Source organism: Pezoporus occidentalis, unplaced genomic scaffold (genome assembly GCF_034315485.1).
Source record: "Pezoporus occidentalis ecotype Australia unplaced genomic scaffold, CSIRO_AGI_Poc_V1 ctg93, whole genome shotgun sequence".
In the NCBI taxonomy this organism is placed as follows: domain Eukaryota; kingdom Metazoa; phylum Chordata; class Aves; order Psittaciformes; family Psittacidae; genus Pezoporus; species Pezoporus occidentalis.
The window spans coordinates 8,770,057-8,788,663 of NW_026916294.1; the positions used below are offsets into that span (position 1 = coordinate 8,770,057).

General features: G+C 47.3%; 1 protein-coding gene across 11 annotated transcripts in view; it reads left to right on the top strand.

Moving 5' to 3' along the window:
- The first annotated feature begins 1,881 nt into the window (after positions 1–1,881).
- The window catches only part of TTBK1 (tau tubulin kinase 1), a 77,210-nt gene continuing 60,484 nt past the window's right edge, over positions 1,882–18,607 (top strand). The window contains exons 1-5 of one of the 11 annotated variants that reach the window (XM_062605902.1): positions 2,393–2,843; positions 6,458–6,729; positions 7,293–7,386; positions 8,205–8,349; positions 12,583–12,741. In XM_062605902.1, the coding sequence (XP_062461886.1) occupies positions 8,284–8,349; positions 12,583–12,741 (225 nt within the window). In that variant the 5' untranslated portion in view covers positions 2,393–2,843; positions 6,458–6,729; positions 7,293–7,386; positions 8,205–8,283. Of the gene's footprint in view, positions 1,956–2,106; positions 2,323–2,392; positions 2,844–6,457; positions 6,730–7,292; positions 7,387–7,453; positions 7,556–8,204; positions 8,350–11,561; positions 12,453–12,582; positions 12,742–18,607 lie in introns of those variants that run through there. The other 10 variants (XM_062605903.1, XM_062605909.1, XM_062605907.1 and 7 more) reach the window with 10 other exon arrangements.

Consider the following 18,607-nt stretch of genomic DNA (forward strand, 5'->3'; position numbering starts at 1 on the left):
CATCATACCCCTGTACCCGCTCTGCTCCAAACAGGGCAAATCTCTCTAAGTAGACACACATGCACGTTTTGCTTGGCAGCCCTGCGAGCATCCTCATTACCACAACGTGGAGCTCCTGGCTTTGGTATCACAGAATCACAGGGATGTGGAGCTGTTGGAGTGAGTCCAGAGTCCACTGAGATGCTCCGAGGGCTGGAGCAGCTCTGCTCTGGAGACAGGCTGAGAGAGCTTCCAGTGCCTAAAGGGGTGGCAAGAAATCCGGAGAGGGGCTTTTGACAAGGGCCTGTAGGGACAGGACAGGGGGAATGGCTTTAAATGGACAGAGGGGAGATTGAGATGAGACATTAGGAAGAAATTTTCCCTGTGAGGGTGGTGGGGCCCTGGCACAGGGTGCCCAGAGAAGCTGTGGCTGCCCCATCCCTGGCAGTGATCAAGGCCAGGTTGGACACAGGGGCTTCAAGCAACCTGGTCTAGTGGAAGGTGTCCCTGCCTGTGGCAGGGGCTGGAACTGGATGAGCTTTAAGGTCCCTTCCAGCCCAAACCAGTCTGTGACTTATGATTCTACAACTCACTTGCGTGAGACATTTCTGCATGTGGTGCAGTTTTGGTAGTGCCGGTGCAGTGCCCAGTTGTGGCTGCTGTGCCTGTTCCCAGCCCTGGCAGGGTAGGATGGAGACTGTGCTGGTCTTGTCAGTGCAGTGTCCGGCCCAGTGCTGCTGGTCCCAGTGCAACGTCCAGGTCAGACTATGCTGGTGCTGGCACTTACAGTGCAGTGTAGGGCACTAGACCCTTGCTGGCAGTGCCGGAGCTGGTCCTGGTCCCAGAGCACTAGAACACAAAACCGCAGACCAGTAGTTCTGGGGGTACCTCTGCTGCCAGTCCCAGTGCCATGCAATGCCCAGCCCCAGGCTCATGTGCTGACTCTGGCGCTGGTCCCATCAGTGCAGTGCCCAGCTCCACACTGTGACAGTCCCAGGCTCTGTGGAACAGTCCTGGTGAGGCAGTCCCAGGACAAGGAGTGCTGCTCCCAGTTAAAAGCACTGGTCCCAATCCTCAGACCGTGCTGTGCCCAGCTGCAAACTGGTGATGCCAGTGCAGTTCCCGACCGCTCAGAGATGAGCCTTGCACCAGTCCCCGTACTGGCAGCGCCAGTGGTCATGCTGCCAGTGCCGGTTCCAGTCCCGGTGCCAGGGAGGTGCTCAGCATCCCGTGTCCCGGCAGCTGCAGCGCCCAGCCCCGTGTGCGGTGCCCGGTGGCGGCTGCCGGTGGCTGCGGGGCGGTCCCGGGGCGGTCCCGTTGGGCGGGGGCGGCCCGCGGGTGATGTCAGGCTGATGCTGTCGGTGCGGCGCGCGGTGCATTGTGGGCAAATCCCGCCGCCCGCCGCGGCTCCAAGGGGGAGGATGCGCCCGGGGTCGTCCCGCCCCACAGCCGCAGCCGCAGCGCGCCGGGCCGGCGGCACCGAGCCCGGCGAGCCGCACTGAGGGGCGCGGGGCATGCGCTGCCCACGCCGGCCGCAGCGGGAGGCGCCGGCGGCGGCGGCGGGGCCAGGTGAGCCGGGGCCGCGGAGGCCGCTGCGATCATTGCCGCCGGGGGGGGGGGGGGCAGTCCCGGTGGCGGCTTGAGAGCTGCGGGGGCCACGGGCCGCACCGGGCCGGGCCGGGCCGAGCCTCTGCAGGTCTGCGCGCGGGGCACTGTGGGAGATGTAGTTCGTCGCCCCTCCCGCTGCCGGCTACGTAAGGGGAAGTGTCCGGAGCGCAGGACTCGGGTTCCCAGCATGCCCGCGGGGCTGGGCGGGCTCGGAGCGGAGTGACGAGCGAGCTCCGCCAATAAGAAAGCGGGACGGGGTAGGGCGAACCATCTGCCGAGAGGGGCGGTGGGGGGGCGGCGTGCCGGCAGCTGCAGTGCAGGGGCGGACGCGGCCACCTCCTCGGCGGGGGGAGGCGGGGCGGCCGGAGGTGAGGGGCAGGGTGCCGGGGGACCCGGGGTGGCGGCGGCGGCGGCGGCTTCTCTCCCCTTCCTCTCCTGCCTCCCCGTGACCTCCGCCTCCTGCCCGGGGTTGCTGCGGGCCAGCGGCTGCCGCGGCTCAGGGCGAGGCCGGGGGGTGCCCGCCGGGGGCGGGGCGGGGCGGGCGGTGTCCTCGCAGGGGTGCAGGCGGCGGCATTGCCGCGGGCGGCCTGAGCGGTGGCGTCCCGGTCCTTCGCACCTTGAGAGTCCCCACCGAGGTGGGAATGGCCCCGCCGGGTGGTTCCCCGGTGTCAGGGTGCGGGCTGAGGTGCGAAGGCGGCCGGCGGCCCTGCTGCCGGCAGGGGCCTGCGGGTACAGGTGAGGTGAACGCCTGGAGGGTGAGGGTAGGGGTGATGGGTCGAGCATCCCTCCGGGTGTCACCGAGTTAACTGAATACTGCAAAACTTCACGGGGCTTTTGGGGTGGGAACGTTTCCATTGTGTTATTTTGGGACCGCTCCTCAGTGCTCATGATTTAAGGGGCTGGGAGTTTCTCCTTGTTGAGCTTTCGCGGGTGGGTGGTTTTACTCTGGCGCGTGTTGAGGAGGCTGCTGCAGGTCTCCTGCCATTGTGTCTTTATTGCTCACGGTGTCCTAAGTTTGCGCTGGGGAATGTGACTCTAGTCGTTCTGCTTTCCCTGCACACCAGGAGAGGAGGTATCCAGTAACCTGGGTCTGACCCACTGAGAGCTTTCAAGATGAACACGGTGACCTTGAAGTGCATCTTGTATTTACCGAGGAACCAGTGCGCTGTGTGAAGCGGTGGAGTGACATTGCCACTCTGTCAGTGTTGCTGAACTCCTTGCATGCCAAGTTCAAGACTACCTGTGTGTGTTTTGAGGTGTGGAGATTTCAGTGGCTGTTTGTATTATGTTTCTGAGCGGTCCAGCCCAGCTGTATAGTAAAATTTGTCTTTTATGTTGTTGAATTTCCTTAGGCTTGCAAGGAGGAAATGTAGACAGTTTGATAGAAGGACAGGCTTCCTAACTTACCAGTGCACATGGATTTCTTTATATTCCTGTACTGCCACTGAAAATGCTGCCTTTTAGCAGCAAACTTCTCAGTGAGTCACAATAGATGTGTTCAACCTCAGAACTTCTTTGTATGAGGGAAATTTCACCCCATGTGAAATTGTATGTGAGGCAGGGTGTGCAAATGCTTCCCCACGCTAATGCGTACAGGTGCTGTATTCAGGGGCTCTGATTGATGCAGTGTGTGTCAGTACTGCCTCACCTGTAGCTGCTCACCACATTTCAGTGTATCTCTTGGTGCAAGAGGGGTAGGTGAGGAATTTGGTGTTACTTTGGAGGCTTTTTTCCCTTTGTGTGCCAGTGATCATCCAGCTCACGACATTCTTATGGCAATCTATGTGTGATCAGAAGCTTGAGCTATGATGCTCAGGAGTGATGTATGTGGTGTCCGCTGCTGTGACTTTTGTGTTCTGTGTGATTTGGCGTGCTCTAGTCTAACCTCCTTCTTCCAGGAATGAGCAGAATTATTCTTCTCCAGCTGGCAAAGAAAAACACTGTAATTACCATTCCCTTGTAGGCCTCTGGGGTTAGGAAATCTGTTTCACCTTCTCCCCAGGGTTGATGCTAATGAAGTGACATTCACATGTGGATATCCTTCTCCTTACCTCTCCATCTCAACCCCAGCATTTGGTGGCAAATGCAAGTGTATCTCTACAGTGCAACACGCAGCATAGGTCTCTGCTCTGGTGAAGTTGATGCTCTTTTTCCAAAGCAGAAGTGAGTCAGGAAGTGCTGAGTGACATGCAGGACCACCACCACAGTGCCCACACGCAGCCTGTGTCTAACACTGTTGAGACCCATGACAGTTACCCCCAAAATACAGGAAACAATTCAGCAATAGCAGTATGACTTGGAGCTCAGTGTTTCAAGTGGCTTTTACTCACATTGACTTTTCTGTTTCTTGGAGACCGGCAGATACATTAGTGTATTAGACCTGATTGGGGGGGGGGGAGAAAAAAATGCCACAGTAGCTTTATTCATCACTCAAAATCCCTTTTGGTCATTCCCACCTCCACACTCTTTTCCATTAAGTCTTCTTTACTACTCAAGAGCTGTTCACATGGGAAATGGTCTTTTTTAGTAATTGAGAAGGAAGATGTTGACAGCGTGATGGGCTGTAGAGGTAATGAGATACGATGTACTTGGAAAACCTTTCCTTTGGGTGTCAAACCATGTCATCTTTAATTTGGTGAACAATATGAAAGGGACAAACTGCAGCTTTTGGGCTGGCTCCAGCTGTAGAGGCACAATGGGAAGCAAAGATAATGCCAGTGGGTGCTGATTGCCTCTTCTCTGAAGAAATGGGGCAGTCCAGCCTCAAGAAAGGGATCCAGTGTCAGCTGTGACAGATGGAAGCAGATTCCTTGCTGCCTGTGTGACAGTAAATGTTGGGAGGCTCATGGTCATCCTGGAGGCTGTATTGTAGAAAATGTGGTGGGTTACCAGTCGGTTATGAAAAGATTGCAAAAGGGATAAGGAGACATTGATGTCTAGTGAAAAAGGTTTGATGATAGGATTATAAACCAAACTGCTCAGGCCTAAGCCCTGTATTGCTCTGGTCCTTTTCTCCCAGTGACCAAGAGATGATGCTTAAGGAAAGGCTCAGAGGACACGTACAACATGCTTGCTCTAGTTATACCTTTCGTGGTGTTGCAGTCTGCGGTTTGTCAGTCTCTTTATTTGTTATCCTGAATAATCTTGTATGTACATAAGGTGTGTTACCCCACTGGTAATAGCGCTCTGTTGTGAAACGTAGCTGTGCATTCATGTGTGTTTTCCTCTCTTGTAGCCAGTGATTAGTTTTAGGGAATCACAGAATCATCTACGTTGGAAAGGACTTTCAAGCTCATCCAGTCCAACCGTTCCCCAGCACTGCCAAGGCCACCACTAGCCCATGGCACTGAAGGCCTCATCTACACAGTTTGTGAACACTTCCAGGGACAGTGATTCCAGCACTGCCCCAGGTGGCCTGCTCCAATGCCTGACTGCCCTTTGGGGAAGGAATTGTTCCCAATATCCAGCCTAAACCTCCCCTGGTGCAGCTTGAGGCCGTTTCCTCTTGTCCCATCCCTTGTTCCTTGGGAGCAGAGCCCAGGCCCCTCCTGGCTCCATCCCCCTTTCAGGCAGTAGCAGAGAGTGATAAGGTCCCCCCTGAGCCTTCTCTTCTTCCGCCCCAGGTCCCTCAGCTGTTCCTCATCACACTTGTGCCCAGACCCTTCACCAGCTCCATTGCCTCTCTTGTAGTGAGAGGCCCAGAACTGACCACAGGATTTGAAGTGCTGCCTCATCAGTGTCTAGTACAGGGGGATGATCACGGCCCTAGCCCTACTGGCCACGCTGGTGCTGAAACAGGCCAGGATGCTGTTGGCTTTCTTGGCTACCAGGGCACAATATGGCTTAAGTTCAGTTGGCCTGCACGTGAGCCAGCAGCTGAAATGGATCTGAAGTACTGCTCCTTCACTGTCCTGGCACTTGTGTTTGACTGACCCTATGATGAACCAATTGAAGGGGCTCTAAGCCAAGGAAATAACCTTATTTATTAGGAAGAGGAATGGTTTTTCCACTGGTAAAGTCACTGAACTGCCTTGTGGTGGAATCCTGCCTGCAGAAGTTCAGGGTTTGCAGGAGAGAGGGGAACTGTTGCTCTTCATTGAAGGTAGTGTTTTATGTTGGCTAACCAGGCACCTGAAGCTGTGGATTGAGGGTCAACTTTATGTAGGCTTTATAGAGGAGGGGATGTAGGTAATGTGATGTAATGCTTCCACTGATTCTCGGCTTCAGTTCATTAGCACCCAGTCACCCAAAAATGTGACTTTTGGGTTTGGGTTTTTTGTCATTGTTTGCCATAACGTTTGCCTGTTAACTTAGTAGAGGTCAAGCTGGACATGACATTAGGGGGATTTCCTGGTGCTGAATTTTGTGCTTGGATCAAAACTTGGAGCAAAACTTGGAGCAACTCAATCAGGGAGACTGATGGAAGGTAATAGACTTTGCTGTCAATCTCTCCTCCCTGTTTCCTTAGCTTTATTGCTGAGATGTAGTTGGAGAGGATTAGGATCACACAAACTGTCAGGAGTGATGAAATTGTGTTTGGGGGGGTTGGCTTGTTTTGTTTAAGTCCTGTGCTGTTACTTGTATGTCACTGTGCAGGCATTCAGTTGGCTGTGCAGCCAGATAGCCGTAATAGCTCTTTCAGAGTGCATCTGTTACTGTATTTAATATATTTTGTGGATGTTCTGTGTTAGCAGAGAATCTGGACCTGTCTGTCTGGCTTGCAGCTTTTATTGAGGGTGTTTGGTTGGTTTGGTTTGGTTGTTCTTCCCAGTCATGGCTACGTCACTCTTTAATGGTCACAAACCTTTCAAAGGTGAAAACCAGTCCCTGTACCTTGCAACCTCACCTTTAGATGTTTTGTTTTTTACAGAAATGAAAGGCTGTGAATAGCAAATCCAGAATTTCTAAGGCTGATGATTCCCTTGCATGCCTATGAGAAGAATATCTCCTAGAGGAGACTTTAAGCTGCAGCTGCTAGGAGCTGAGCCTGCTCCCTAAGCAGGGCTGGCTACAGCAGAGGCAGGCAATGAAGGAGGAGATGTGTCTTCAAGGAACGATTCAGAACCTTGCAAGCTCCTGCTGTCAGACCTGCCCTAACACTCTATGACTTGTTTTTCATTGCTGTTTCAAGTTCAGCAGGAGGTATGGTGTATTCCAGGGCTGAGGGGCTCGTTTAGTCCATTGCACTGTATTTTTTTCTAACCAACTTGTTTTCTGTACTGTCATATGCATTTTTACCCTAATAACAGAATGCTAATGCATGGTACAACTTCTTTATACAAAGATTTAAGGGGTGTTTTTTGATTCTTTTAATGGGAGAGATTTCATTTTCATAATTGGTGTTGTGTGTTGGAAGCAAATGACATTTGTAAAACAGCGAGGGATGCCGAGTGTGTGCAGTTAATGCTGCCATTAGCTGAGCCCCAGTTCTGCTGATGTTCGGTTGCACTTGAAAACTCCACTGGTTTTCTTTCTTCCTTTGAAGCACTCTCAATCCTACTTGCTATAGTCTCCTCTTATACCCCACCCCATCTATTTCATTTTGCCTAAATGCCAGAAAAGTTCATGTTGGGAACAGCTAAGTTATGCTTAAATTCTATTTACAAGTGGTTTTTTGTTTGTTCCTCCCATGCATGTATTGGGCAGGGGGATTGATCTCATTTTTAGACTGCACTTTACTGGGGCTACTTCTTTTGTATTTGCAGATGTCCAGCTTTGTAGTTTGCATCAGCTTTCTAAAACACCACTGGGATCTGCTGTTAAGGTGGATCCTGTGTTCATGGAGGGGAATTTGATCAGGTAAAGAGAATCATGGGCTACAGCAGTCTAAATAAACTTCACTTGTTCTAATTGTTCTAATTTGTAGGCTTCCAGAGGTGAGGATGTGTCCTGAAATAAAGTGGGATATTGCAGTTCCTCCACAGTGAGATTAAGACACTTAAGATAATCCAGGACCTTTAGTAAGATGGTGAGACAGACCTTCATAGCCTTGTTCTGTTGTTTAATAACCATCCTGCCTCTTGAGTTTTCAACTTGATGTTTGTTTGGCTGTCTTTTGAGCACTGCCACTGCCGTCTGTTGGGGCTGAAGTAAGCTAACATAGGAAAGATCTCATATAGATGTTAGGAATTTCCACAGGGAATGCTCCATTTTTTTTCCAAGTTTCATTTGAAGAGTGCTATGATCCTGTTAAATTAGGAAATAATTTTTTTTCCAATAAAGCTGTTTAAAATGTTGCTTGCATGAAGGAGAACATCATAATGTAGGGAACTGGGTTGTGTATGTGAGACTTCTTGATTGATTGTTTTTTGATCTCTGACCTCCTTGAAGGGATAAAAGAGACATATCTATTATATACACACAGTCCTCTGAAAGTAACTGATAAAAACGCAAGTCTGGCAATATTGAATCATATCACAGGTCCATCTAGGCCAGTATCCTGTCCTAAGCTGGCCAAGAGTGTGTATCTAGGGTAGAGAATAAGAGTTAGGGAAAGCACATAAAATGACTCTGCAGAATGCTTTTGCCACCTTCAGTTATTTGTGGATTGAAGCTTCCTAAGCTAAACATGGAATATTTGTATGTATGTTAATGGATTTTTCTATTATTATTTTTAGTGAATTTGTGAAGTCACTTTTTGAATCTATGTAAGCTTTTAGCATCTGCAGTGAAGAATTCTTCAGCTTAACAACTTGTATGAAGTTACTTTTGCTTGGTCTGGTTTGTCTCCTGATGAACACACGTGTGAACAAGCCGTTTGATGTAAGAATCTGCCACACTAACTGCAACCTCAGGCCTTGCACTGAAATTCCTGCAGGCTTTCCTCTTAAGTTTGTTACAGTTGCCTATCCAGGTCATGCTTCTCTGCCCGGCCTTGATTTTCATGTTGGCTAAATCATAGAATCCCAGCATGGTTTGGGTTGGAAGGGACCTTAAACCTCATCCAGTTCCAACCCTTGCCACAGGCAGGGACATCTTCCACTAGACGAGGTTGCTCCAAGCTCCCGTGTCCAACCTGGCCTTGAACACTGCCAGGGATGGGGCAGCCACAGCTTCTCTGGGCACCCTGTGCCAGCGCCTCTGTATCCTCACAGGGAAGAATTTCTTCCTAATGCCTCATCTCAATCTCCCCTCTGTCAGGTTAAAGCCATTCCCCCTTGTCCTGTCCCTATAGGCCCTTGTCAAAAGCCCTTTTTGAGGTTTCTTCTAGGCTCCTGTAGGACTGTTATATGGTCTCCCCAGAGCCTTCTCCAGGCTATAGTGCATCAGGTTTTTGTAAGGTGCCTTAAAAATAAGGAGACCATTTACCTGTGGGTGCTGTTGACTGAAACTACCTTGATGCCACACAGAAGGAGGAGCTAGTAGGCCAACGTGTCAGAGTTCATAGTGGAGATTATTAACCTGTTTAAGCATGGGGGGGTTTAGATTTCTTTTCTTTTTCAAGGTCAAGACTAAATGTATAAAACTCTAAAGATTCTCCAGTATGGGCTGGAAGAGATGGCAGTATGCAGGAGCTCATTTCACACTTCTTCATGCTGAGGTTGGCCAAGAGATGGGATTTGGTCCTGTTGTCACTGTTTCTTTCTCACAGCTGCTTTCATTTCTGCTTCAATTCCTATTCCTAGGAAGTCAGTTTAAGTCTCTTAGGATTGCTCAGCTCTCTTGCCTGTTTTCATGGTATAGTCATTTCTTGACATCTTGTACATTTCCTATGGGAGAGGACAGCCTGAAAGTTCTTCTCTTCTTGGTCACTATCTTCAAAATGATGCATCTTTAATGTTTATGGTCTGTACATTTTAAAGCCAAGAGTGATGCAGATACGTCAAAGCTCATAAGCTTGGTCAGCCTTTGAATTGGGAGCAGCTTTACTGACTCCTTCCATCTCTTCTCCAGTTACCTTTAACATCAGTTAATATTTAACATGCATAAATTATGTTCTTTGCTGTGTGTTGGAGAGGAGGTGATAGTGCTTCACCTTTCCCGCACTGACCATTCTTCCCCACCTTCCTTCTGTAGCTACATTAGCCAATCCAGCTCTAGCAGGGGGCTACCTGCAGGCTTTGATGTTAGTCAAATGATATTGACACTGTATTTTATTGATTTAGAAAGTATTACAGTAATGCATAAGTTAAAAGCATAATTTAAATGTGCTGTTTATTCTGCACAAAGTAATTTCATCCTTTTTGCCCTCAGGAAAAAACTTTTGATATGTTAACACTGCTTTGTGCTGCTACTGTGATCTAAAGCAGCTTGAAATATGTCTCAAGCTGTAATTCAATTGCCTATTGGCAATTGGCTAGTTTGTTTTCACTCTGGCTATACCAGAGCATATCCATAAGCTTATGCATGTAATTCCCTATTGCCAAATGGCTGCAGTTAATGGGAGTGCCAAGGAGGATTTTGATCTGTTCCAAAGGCAGTGAAAATGTGACTCCTTTAAATAACAAACCCATTCTGTACTTTGTACACATGTACTGTAACACTGATAAAGGAACATGGAGTAGTGCACCAGGGAAAGCAGCTCTAGCTTGGATAGTGCTCACAGACTTTCATGGTGTGTTTCTCCTCTGAAGTGACTCCTTAGGATTACTGTGCACCAGCAGTCACTAGACTGAAGTCATAGAATCAAAATAGTTAGAGTTGGAAAGGACCTAAGATCATCCAGTTCCAACCTGCATCCATGGGCAGGGACACCTCCCACTAAACCATGTCACCGAAGGCTCTGTTCAACCTGGCCTTGAACACTGCCAGGGATGGAGCATTTACCACTTCTCTGGGCAACCTGTGCCAGTGCCTCACCACACTCACACTTGAGAACTTCTTCCTTATATCTAACCTGAACTTCCCCTGTTCAAGTTTAAACGCATTGCCCCTTGTCCTATTGCTAGTGTCCCTGATGAAGAGAATCACTAATGTGTACCTTGTGCATCATACATACTTTTGGGTGTTCTGCTTCAAAATGGAAAAATCATGGCAGATTTCTTCTGGAAAACTCCTAGACTTCTTTATATCTGTTTGCTGCTACTACCACTCCACATCCTGGATCTCGAGCTGCCTTTGTATCCCTTGCAGTCCAGAGCCTGCGTTGAGCTGTACTTGTCTTCATGAAGTGATGCCAAAACCCTTGTAAGAATAGGGATGCGATACATGCCTCTGTACCAGTGTGTTAACACTGAGGGCTTGGGACAGGCTGTAAATGACTTTTCTTTAAGTAACAGGAAAAAAAGCTATCCTTAAAAGAGATTTTGACAGGGGTTCTCTCTCCTGTGCAGTCTGCAGGGAGCTGCACAGCATATGCAAAACTCGCTGGTAGCTTAGGGATGCTCAGTTCAGGCATTCTGGTGAGCATAAAGTAGCCTGGGCATGGCATTAGGCTTGCTCCTTAGGAGGAAGAAGCACCAACATTGTTGCCAGACACAGCAGGTACTTTCTCATTGGAGAGCTTTGCAGTTTCTTCCTTCAGTACCTGGAGACTGAAAGGGTTGCTACAGGTGCAGAACTCTTTCTATGAGAATTGAGAGTGCTTTGCAGCACTTTTCTTCTGAATTTCTGTACTATTTATTTTCTTCTTCTTTCTCTTCTATCATTTTGATTGTCCTTTAGCAGATGTTGGATTATTTGAGCATTTCTCAGCAGCCCTCTTACTGCATTAGTCTGCTACTCCTTTATTCCATATAGTTACCTTCTATATCTAGAATGAAATCATCTTTTGTGAACATCTTTTGAGAAGATCTCTCCGAGACGACGTTTGATCATCCTCCGTCTTGCGCTTCTGACGTACTTCTGTCTGCTGCTTCCTTGTGCACGCTACGTGCTGGTCACTTTCTATCCTTCTTTCTCAGCCCTTTTATTGCTAGGGAATGAGCACTTGCTTTGAGCTCCTAATTCGCTGGTGAATTGTTCCTTTTTTGGGGGCCTGAAGAAGTGTAGTAGTTGAACAACCATCTCTAATCTTCTTTTTTTGTCTAAGTTGGCATTTATGCTGTGAATCTGATTTAAGTCTGCAATCAGTGCTACAGTAATATGCATTTTTAGGAAGGAAAATATTTCATATTGGGGGGGGGGGGGGGAGGACAACAGAACTGCCAGGAAAGCTTAATAAAGGGTCCATTCTTAAAAGATCTGGCCTACTTCTAAAGTCAGAAGAATACCTTACAGGAAGAGATGAAATGCATTGGGAAGATCTTATTAGTCCTGTTTCAATTCGGTCTCTTCCAGGAAAGTGGAGCTAGCGTGTAGCTGAAAGTCATTTTTGTAGAAGAATTATAACCAAAAAACCCTCAAAACAAAATTAATTTGCAGCATAAGCTGCCTGGAGCTCCCTCTCAAAGCAGGGAAAAGGGGTGTGAGGTAGAACACAAACCCATAGGAACAAGATGTAGCTCTGTATTTTAACTTGATCCATTTTAGCATTGTGTGTATGCTCTGAGGAAGACTAATTCATACATGGCTGAAGCCCTTTCTAACCATCCCTGTCTTCTTTGCTTGGCTCTTCATCACAGTGAGACTGTCTGTAATCCTTGCTCTGTAAAGGCCCTTCTATCCTGTTCAGATGCTTTTAGGCTTATTGAATGTAATACCTGGCAAACCTTTCTGATTTGTGTTGGATGTCGTCCAGTGGAAACCATAAAAAGTGCCTATGCAGCAGCTGCTCTGTGAAGCAAGACCTTTTTGCCTGGTAACAATAACAGCTCTTGCAGCATTTGGCATTAGATTCTCTCTGACTTGTTGGCTGTGAGGTCCAAGAGCACTGGAGTCCTGCATGGTATGGTCGGTAATTGTCACCCTTTTAGTTTGTGCTGCTGACTTGAAGCATGGTTGTGTCTGCCCAGTTTATGCATGGAGTGAGCTCAGGTGTTTGCAAGGTGAGTTTGCCTTCTTTCCCTAAGAGGCTGGATCTGATCGTGAGCAAAACATGTGGAAGTGTAGCATGTGCTTCTGCAGTGACCTGTACTAATGTTGTCATTCATTCCCTCTGCCCCTTTCTTCCCCCAGATAAATGGCTCATTTAAATTGGGAGCTACTAAAATACTCTCTGGCTGGCAAATGCAGTGCCTAGCAGCAGTCATCAAGGACGAACCAAACATGAGTGGAGGAGGGGAACAGGTCGACATTCTTCCGGCCAATTACGTGGTCAAAGATCGCTGGAAAGTGGTGAGTAGCTCCAGCTTCATGCTTCCTTTGGTGGCCCAAACAGATCTTCTCTGACTGTAGCAGGGTAGAAGCTCGTCTAGTTAATGCTGGTCTTCGGGAAGTGACGGAGGAGGGGTATGGTGGTCAAGAAGATGGTTAATAGTGCTCTAGTGGTTTTTTAGGCTGTCTGAGAAGTCTAAACCTGCTGAGGGTTTTTAGGTGGGATTGAGCTCTTGCAGCAGGCTGTCATCTTTGATTAAGAAACTTGGATTTTGAGTTACTGTGGCAAAGACGACTACAGGCATGCCTATAAGTAAGTTGCATTACAATAAAATAATCGAAAAGCAAATGTTTAAGGTTGGAATGTCACCTACTTCAGAAGTCAGGGACAACTTCTGCGTCAGTTTATTAGGCCACTTTTTGGAAGATCATCACCACATGTTGAGAGTCTTAGTTCTTCAATGGGAGAGTTGTCTCATCTGTTGTGCAAGCTGGATGGGGTACACTGAATTGGCAGCCATTTCATCTTTTATGTATTCATTGTATGGCTCCAGATCTCACAATCCACTTAAATTCATTATGTGAGTTTGCCATTTAAACTCAGCTCTGTTTCTTACTGCTGTAGTATGTGTCGGATATACGTATATTAGGGGGGTTTATTCATGCTTTTACCACGTGACACAAGAGAGAACTATTAGCTTGCTTTTACAGCTAGGATTTTAAATTGAGTTAGGTCTTGATTTTTGTTATTTCTTACAGACTGCTTAATATTTATGACCAGAGCACAACCACACTAGACATCATAAGCATCTAAGCGTCATGCTCATTACTCCTATAGATTGGACCTGTCTGTCTTGCCTTAGGCACCAAGCAGATGAGTATGTGATTAATGATGGCTTGTGAGCAGAGGCTTGAGCAGCTTGACCAGAGTCATGCAAGAATGCTGTGGAAGAGACATGGGGAAAATCTCATCCTCTGGGCATGTTTCATTGCCACCAAATTTGTTTAGAGGATGAAGTGCCTCTTATGCATAAGGCTTTCTCTTTAGTCCTAAAGTGAGGTCTTGTGGGATGGAAGGGAAGTAGCATTACATTATCACCTCAGTTAAAGAAACTGGAATATCACACGTGAAAGGATCATTTACCTTTATACTTCTTTACATTCTGCATGTGTTTTGTGAATTTTTTTGTCTTCTGGCTTTAAAAGCTTTGCTTTTAAAAAGCTGAAAACACTGTAAATCCCGTGTGTGCCATTGTGTTCATATTTAGCTTGGGTTACCAGCAGTGTCTGAATCATTAAACTCCCAGCAGACATCTTGCTAGTTTGGACTAAGTGATTTGTAGTAGTAGCACTAAGACATTTCTTTGTGCTAACTAGCTGTGGTGCAGCTCTGCAGTGAGCTGTGAAGAGCAGAGGACTAGAGAGACTCAGGCCTTTGAACTCACTTCACTTCCAGGCTGCGGGTGTTATTTTCAACAGCCCACTTCAGACAACTTATTATCTTTTTGTTAGACTCGCCTTGAGTCTGTATCTCTTTGGTGCCCTGGACAGTTCCACCCGGCTCTGTTCTTGTTACTCCCCCGTTGCCTCCCTCTCTTCTTTGTTTCTTGGAAACCGCCGAACTCTTGGAAGCACCAAAACCTCAAAATAAAGCCAAAAATAGGCTCAGTTATGGTCATAGGGGAACATTTCAAACTACTTTTGTTTGGTAGAGGCACTAACTGGGGGATTTGGTGACTTCACTGCTGCATGAATCTGTGACTGGGGAATGCTAGAAGCTGTATGCACTGATTCTGCCTTAGAAAATACAGAAGTGTGCAGATGTATTGTCAAAACCAGCTACCTCTAACTGGAGAAATCCCCTCACAGGGAAGAATTTCCTCCTAATGTCTAATCTCGCTCTCCCCTCTGTCAGGTTAAAGCCATTCCCCCTTGTCCTTTCCCTACAGGCCCTTGTCAAAAGCCCCTCTCCAGATTTCTTGTCACCCCTTTAGGCACTGGAAACTGCTCTGAAGTGTCCCCGAAGCCTTCTCTTCTCCAGGCTGAACCAGCCCAGCTCTCTCAGCCTGACTCCAGAGCAGAGGTGCTGCAGCCCTCGGAGGATCTCTGTGGCCTCCTCTGAACTCACTCCAACAGCTCCATGTCCCTCTTATGTTGTTGCCCCACAGCTGGACACAGAACTGCAGGGTGGGGGGGGTGTCACCAGAGCAGAGGGGGAGAATCCCCTCCCTTGACCTGCTGGTCAGACTCTGGGGATGCAGCCCAGCACATGGTTGATTTCTGCTGTAAGCACACAGAATTTATCAAAGGGCACTTGCACTTTATCATAGACCTTTCTGAATCTAATCCATAGCATGCAAGCTGGACAGTACAAGCTTTGCTGTGAGTGATGGCTCCTGATCAAGCAGGTGTGTGGCAGTTACGTGATGCTGGGGTTTAGCTGCCAGCAGGTTTCTTGTGTAATTTGTCTTCCCATTGTGACTGTCTCTGGCTGGGCATCTGCTTGGACCTTGTAGTTCTTAGTGCTGGCATGCTTCCAGTATTGAGCCAATTTCTAATGTCAGATTGATGTAATGTATTCCTTGAATTCCTTTCCTCCTCTTCTCCTAGATGCTGCCTGACAAAGCTTTGACAAATGAAGATGGTAGTTCTCTGCAGTTAGCCTGTTTGTAGTTCATTTTCCTGCCACTCCAAGTCAGTAAAGTTTGGCTGTCTGACAGCAATGATGTTTTTGTCCTTGCTTTTGGAAATAAACATGAACAGGAAATGCTTATTCTTTTATTGGACCTGATGTATTCTTTTGAATCATCATTCTTTACTTGCAAATATGTTTGGTGCTTTGATTGGATGAAATTTGGGGAGTCCTGGAACCATGTGGCTTTTGTTGAGACTTTAGAAGGTGAATTGATCCACCCATGCTCTGAATGATGTAAACTGCTTTGTTCAGGAGAGGGAACAAAGTCAAACTTCTCTTGTGCTTGCTTTGAACTAGGTATAGATGCCAAGGCTGAATGCATGTATCTCCATTTTTCACCTAAATGCTTTGCACTGGGGACTCATAACTAAGATTTATTAGTAAGAGAGTTGGCAGCTCCTGCTCTGAGCTTTGAAATCCAACTGGTGACCCTTGTACACATGTATGCTCTGTTGTCAGGTGCCAAACCATGCTTTGGTTTCTTCCAGGTTGCTGAGGTTCTTCAGCTAAATGTTTAGCTACCCTTCTCCTTCTGTTTGCTTTAAAAACCTTTCTAGAAGCCCCACAAACTTTTTTGGACTCTTCACCTTACCTTGGTCACGAAGACCACTTATGGTTCCAAGAGGGAACTTGTGACAAGGAAGGTGCTTGGTCAGTCTTGGGGCCTGGTTTGGTCTCACTCTGTGAAGAACTGCTTTAAGTGGTCTTTGGCAGGTCTTCAGATGATTTAGAATGTGGCTGATTGACTTCTCAGTTCATGCCTGTTGTATGCAAGTTAGCTTTCCCTTGAGATCAGTGTGACTCCAGTCCTCCTAAGCAAGCTGGGTGGACCATGGAGAGTTTGGTGAATGTAGGTCCATTCTTCTTCACCTCTTGTTAAGTGAAGTGAGGCCTTGATCAAGTTTCCTATGATTTCTGGATCAAGTAACTCATTGAGGTGGGCTGTGGGAATTGCAGTGACTATACAAGTGCTCCTAAAAGGCCACTGTTTGACCTGATCAGTGTTTGAAGTTTGTAGTGCTAGCCCTGACCCTGGCTCAGTTCACCACAGGCCACTGGCTCTGTGTCCTGGAGTGTTTTCCTGGAAAGGTTTAGCATTAATATTCCTGGAAGGCAGACTTTGGCTAGAGCAGTGGTGTCTTACATGCTTGTTGAGTAAAAGATTAAATTTGGAATTCAGTTCTATTTTTGGTTGCTTGAAGTGGGGGGTGTTGCCTTGGTTTTCTGAACTGTCCCTCTGAGATAACTGATTTCTGTTCAGTGGGAAGGCTGCGTGTTGGGGTTTTGTTGGTTTGGGTTTTAATACACTCTGGAGGATCAGGCTGCAAAGTCTTTTGAGGATAAATCCAAAATATTTCAGGATACTTAAAGGAGAATTAGAAAGGAGCCATCTGTGTCCTCTGTAGCTACTGATGCATCCAGGGGGGCTTTGGGGAATGGCTTCCCTCATCAGGACATGGCTGGGTTTGTATCAGTAGTCCCAAGAGACAGTCCAGTGTGTTGGGTTCCTGGAAGCCCCTAGTTGGAGACTGCCACACTGAGGGGTCGAGTAGAACGGCTTTTCTGTAACAGTTTTCTCCAACGTGGCATGAAACCTCTTAACATATGGGAGAAGCACTGCAAGGAGCTGTGTGGTCGTGTGGCTGTTAGTGGGATGCTGAAAGAACTCTCATGTCTGAGATGCAAGTTACTTACTTTTAGTTGTCTATGTGCAGGCCCTGTGTTTTATCAGATGAATGTTTCACTTGACTCCACAGGCTGTGATGGAAACCTGGACACTCAGCTGATGTGCAGGCTTATGCAGTTAAGTAGAATGAATCCTGCTGGTGTTGTCAGCCTGTATCCCTGTCTTAACAGTAAATTAACTGGTGGAAGGTAGGAAGCCGTGTGAGAAGAGAATATTCCTAGAGGAGTGAGGCTACTGGCTCATTATTATGAGTTAGATGATTCTTGTTAGATGTTTCCTTCTCTTTCTTGACTTTGTGTTTAAGGGTTTCATTACTCATTTACTTTCTTGAGTGGTATATGCCCATCTCTCCTTTGTGTCCAGCAGAAGGCTGTGCTGAGTTCACCTTAGACAGTGAACTCCCAGAGTACCTGAGCAATGAGTGGTAAGCCCCTGACCTCAGCCAAGACCTGGACTTGCAAGGTATCTTGCTCTGCAACAAAGGGCTTTTGACGTTGCTGAAAATTCAAGGAGAACGGCAATGCTGGTGGTAATGATGAATAGGACCATCTGGTGTGCTGGGAAAAGTATGCCAGAGAGTAATTTCCATAAGAGGGTGTGAAAGGATGTGAGGAAGGAGAGGCAGCTGGAGGGCTCTTGGGCAGTGAGGTGCATCCGTTGGCTGGAATGTGTGTATTCAGCAGAAGCTCTGATCTTGATCTCATTAGCAACCCAGCAAGATGTTTTGGTTGCCTCTTTCTTTTCCATCCCAGCTCTGCTGTGTTACATTTATTACTATTGACTTCTCCTTGATCTGTTACAATTTTCCCACTGAGACTTTTTTAAATCTTCCTCAAAGTTCTTCTAGATCCCAACTATTCTGCCTTCTGCAGCTTTTTGTGTCCTTTTCCTTTTCCCTTCTGTGTCACTCATACCTCTGGCAACAGAAGATCTTGTGTGCTGAGTGCTGAGGTATTAGCTGGCATGTTGTTGCTATGCTGAATGCAGCATTGTTTTGCTAGGGAGATTTGTGATAGCCATTTCAGTGTAAATTTCCAAGTAGAAGTAGGGCTGCACTGTAATGACTTACGAATAATATGTGGTGACCCAGTTATTGGACTGTTTACTGCATGAATATTCCTGTTTAGCCTACTGCAAGGTTGTGAGGAAACATACCAAGCTAAAGGAGAAGGATGACCCTGGACAGCGCCTTTTAAAGGGTTATTGAGAAATAGCTTTAGAGATGAGAGTCGAGTTGTTCATGCCTGCGTCATGCAGAGCTGATCTTCTTGACCTGGGAGCCTAAAAAGCAAATGGCTTTGGTCACCTTAAGAGGAAGAAAACCCTGCCCTTGAAAGGCAGGGCCTTTTGTTCAGCAAACAGGGCAGATGCACACGGCAAGCCTTCTGTGGTACCGAAAACACTGTTATCTAAACCTCATTAAATGTTGTCAAAGATACATGTTTGACTATCTGCCTGATTTAAACTTCTTTTCTTCTTCAGGTGTTAGTGCTGTTTTGGAAAGG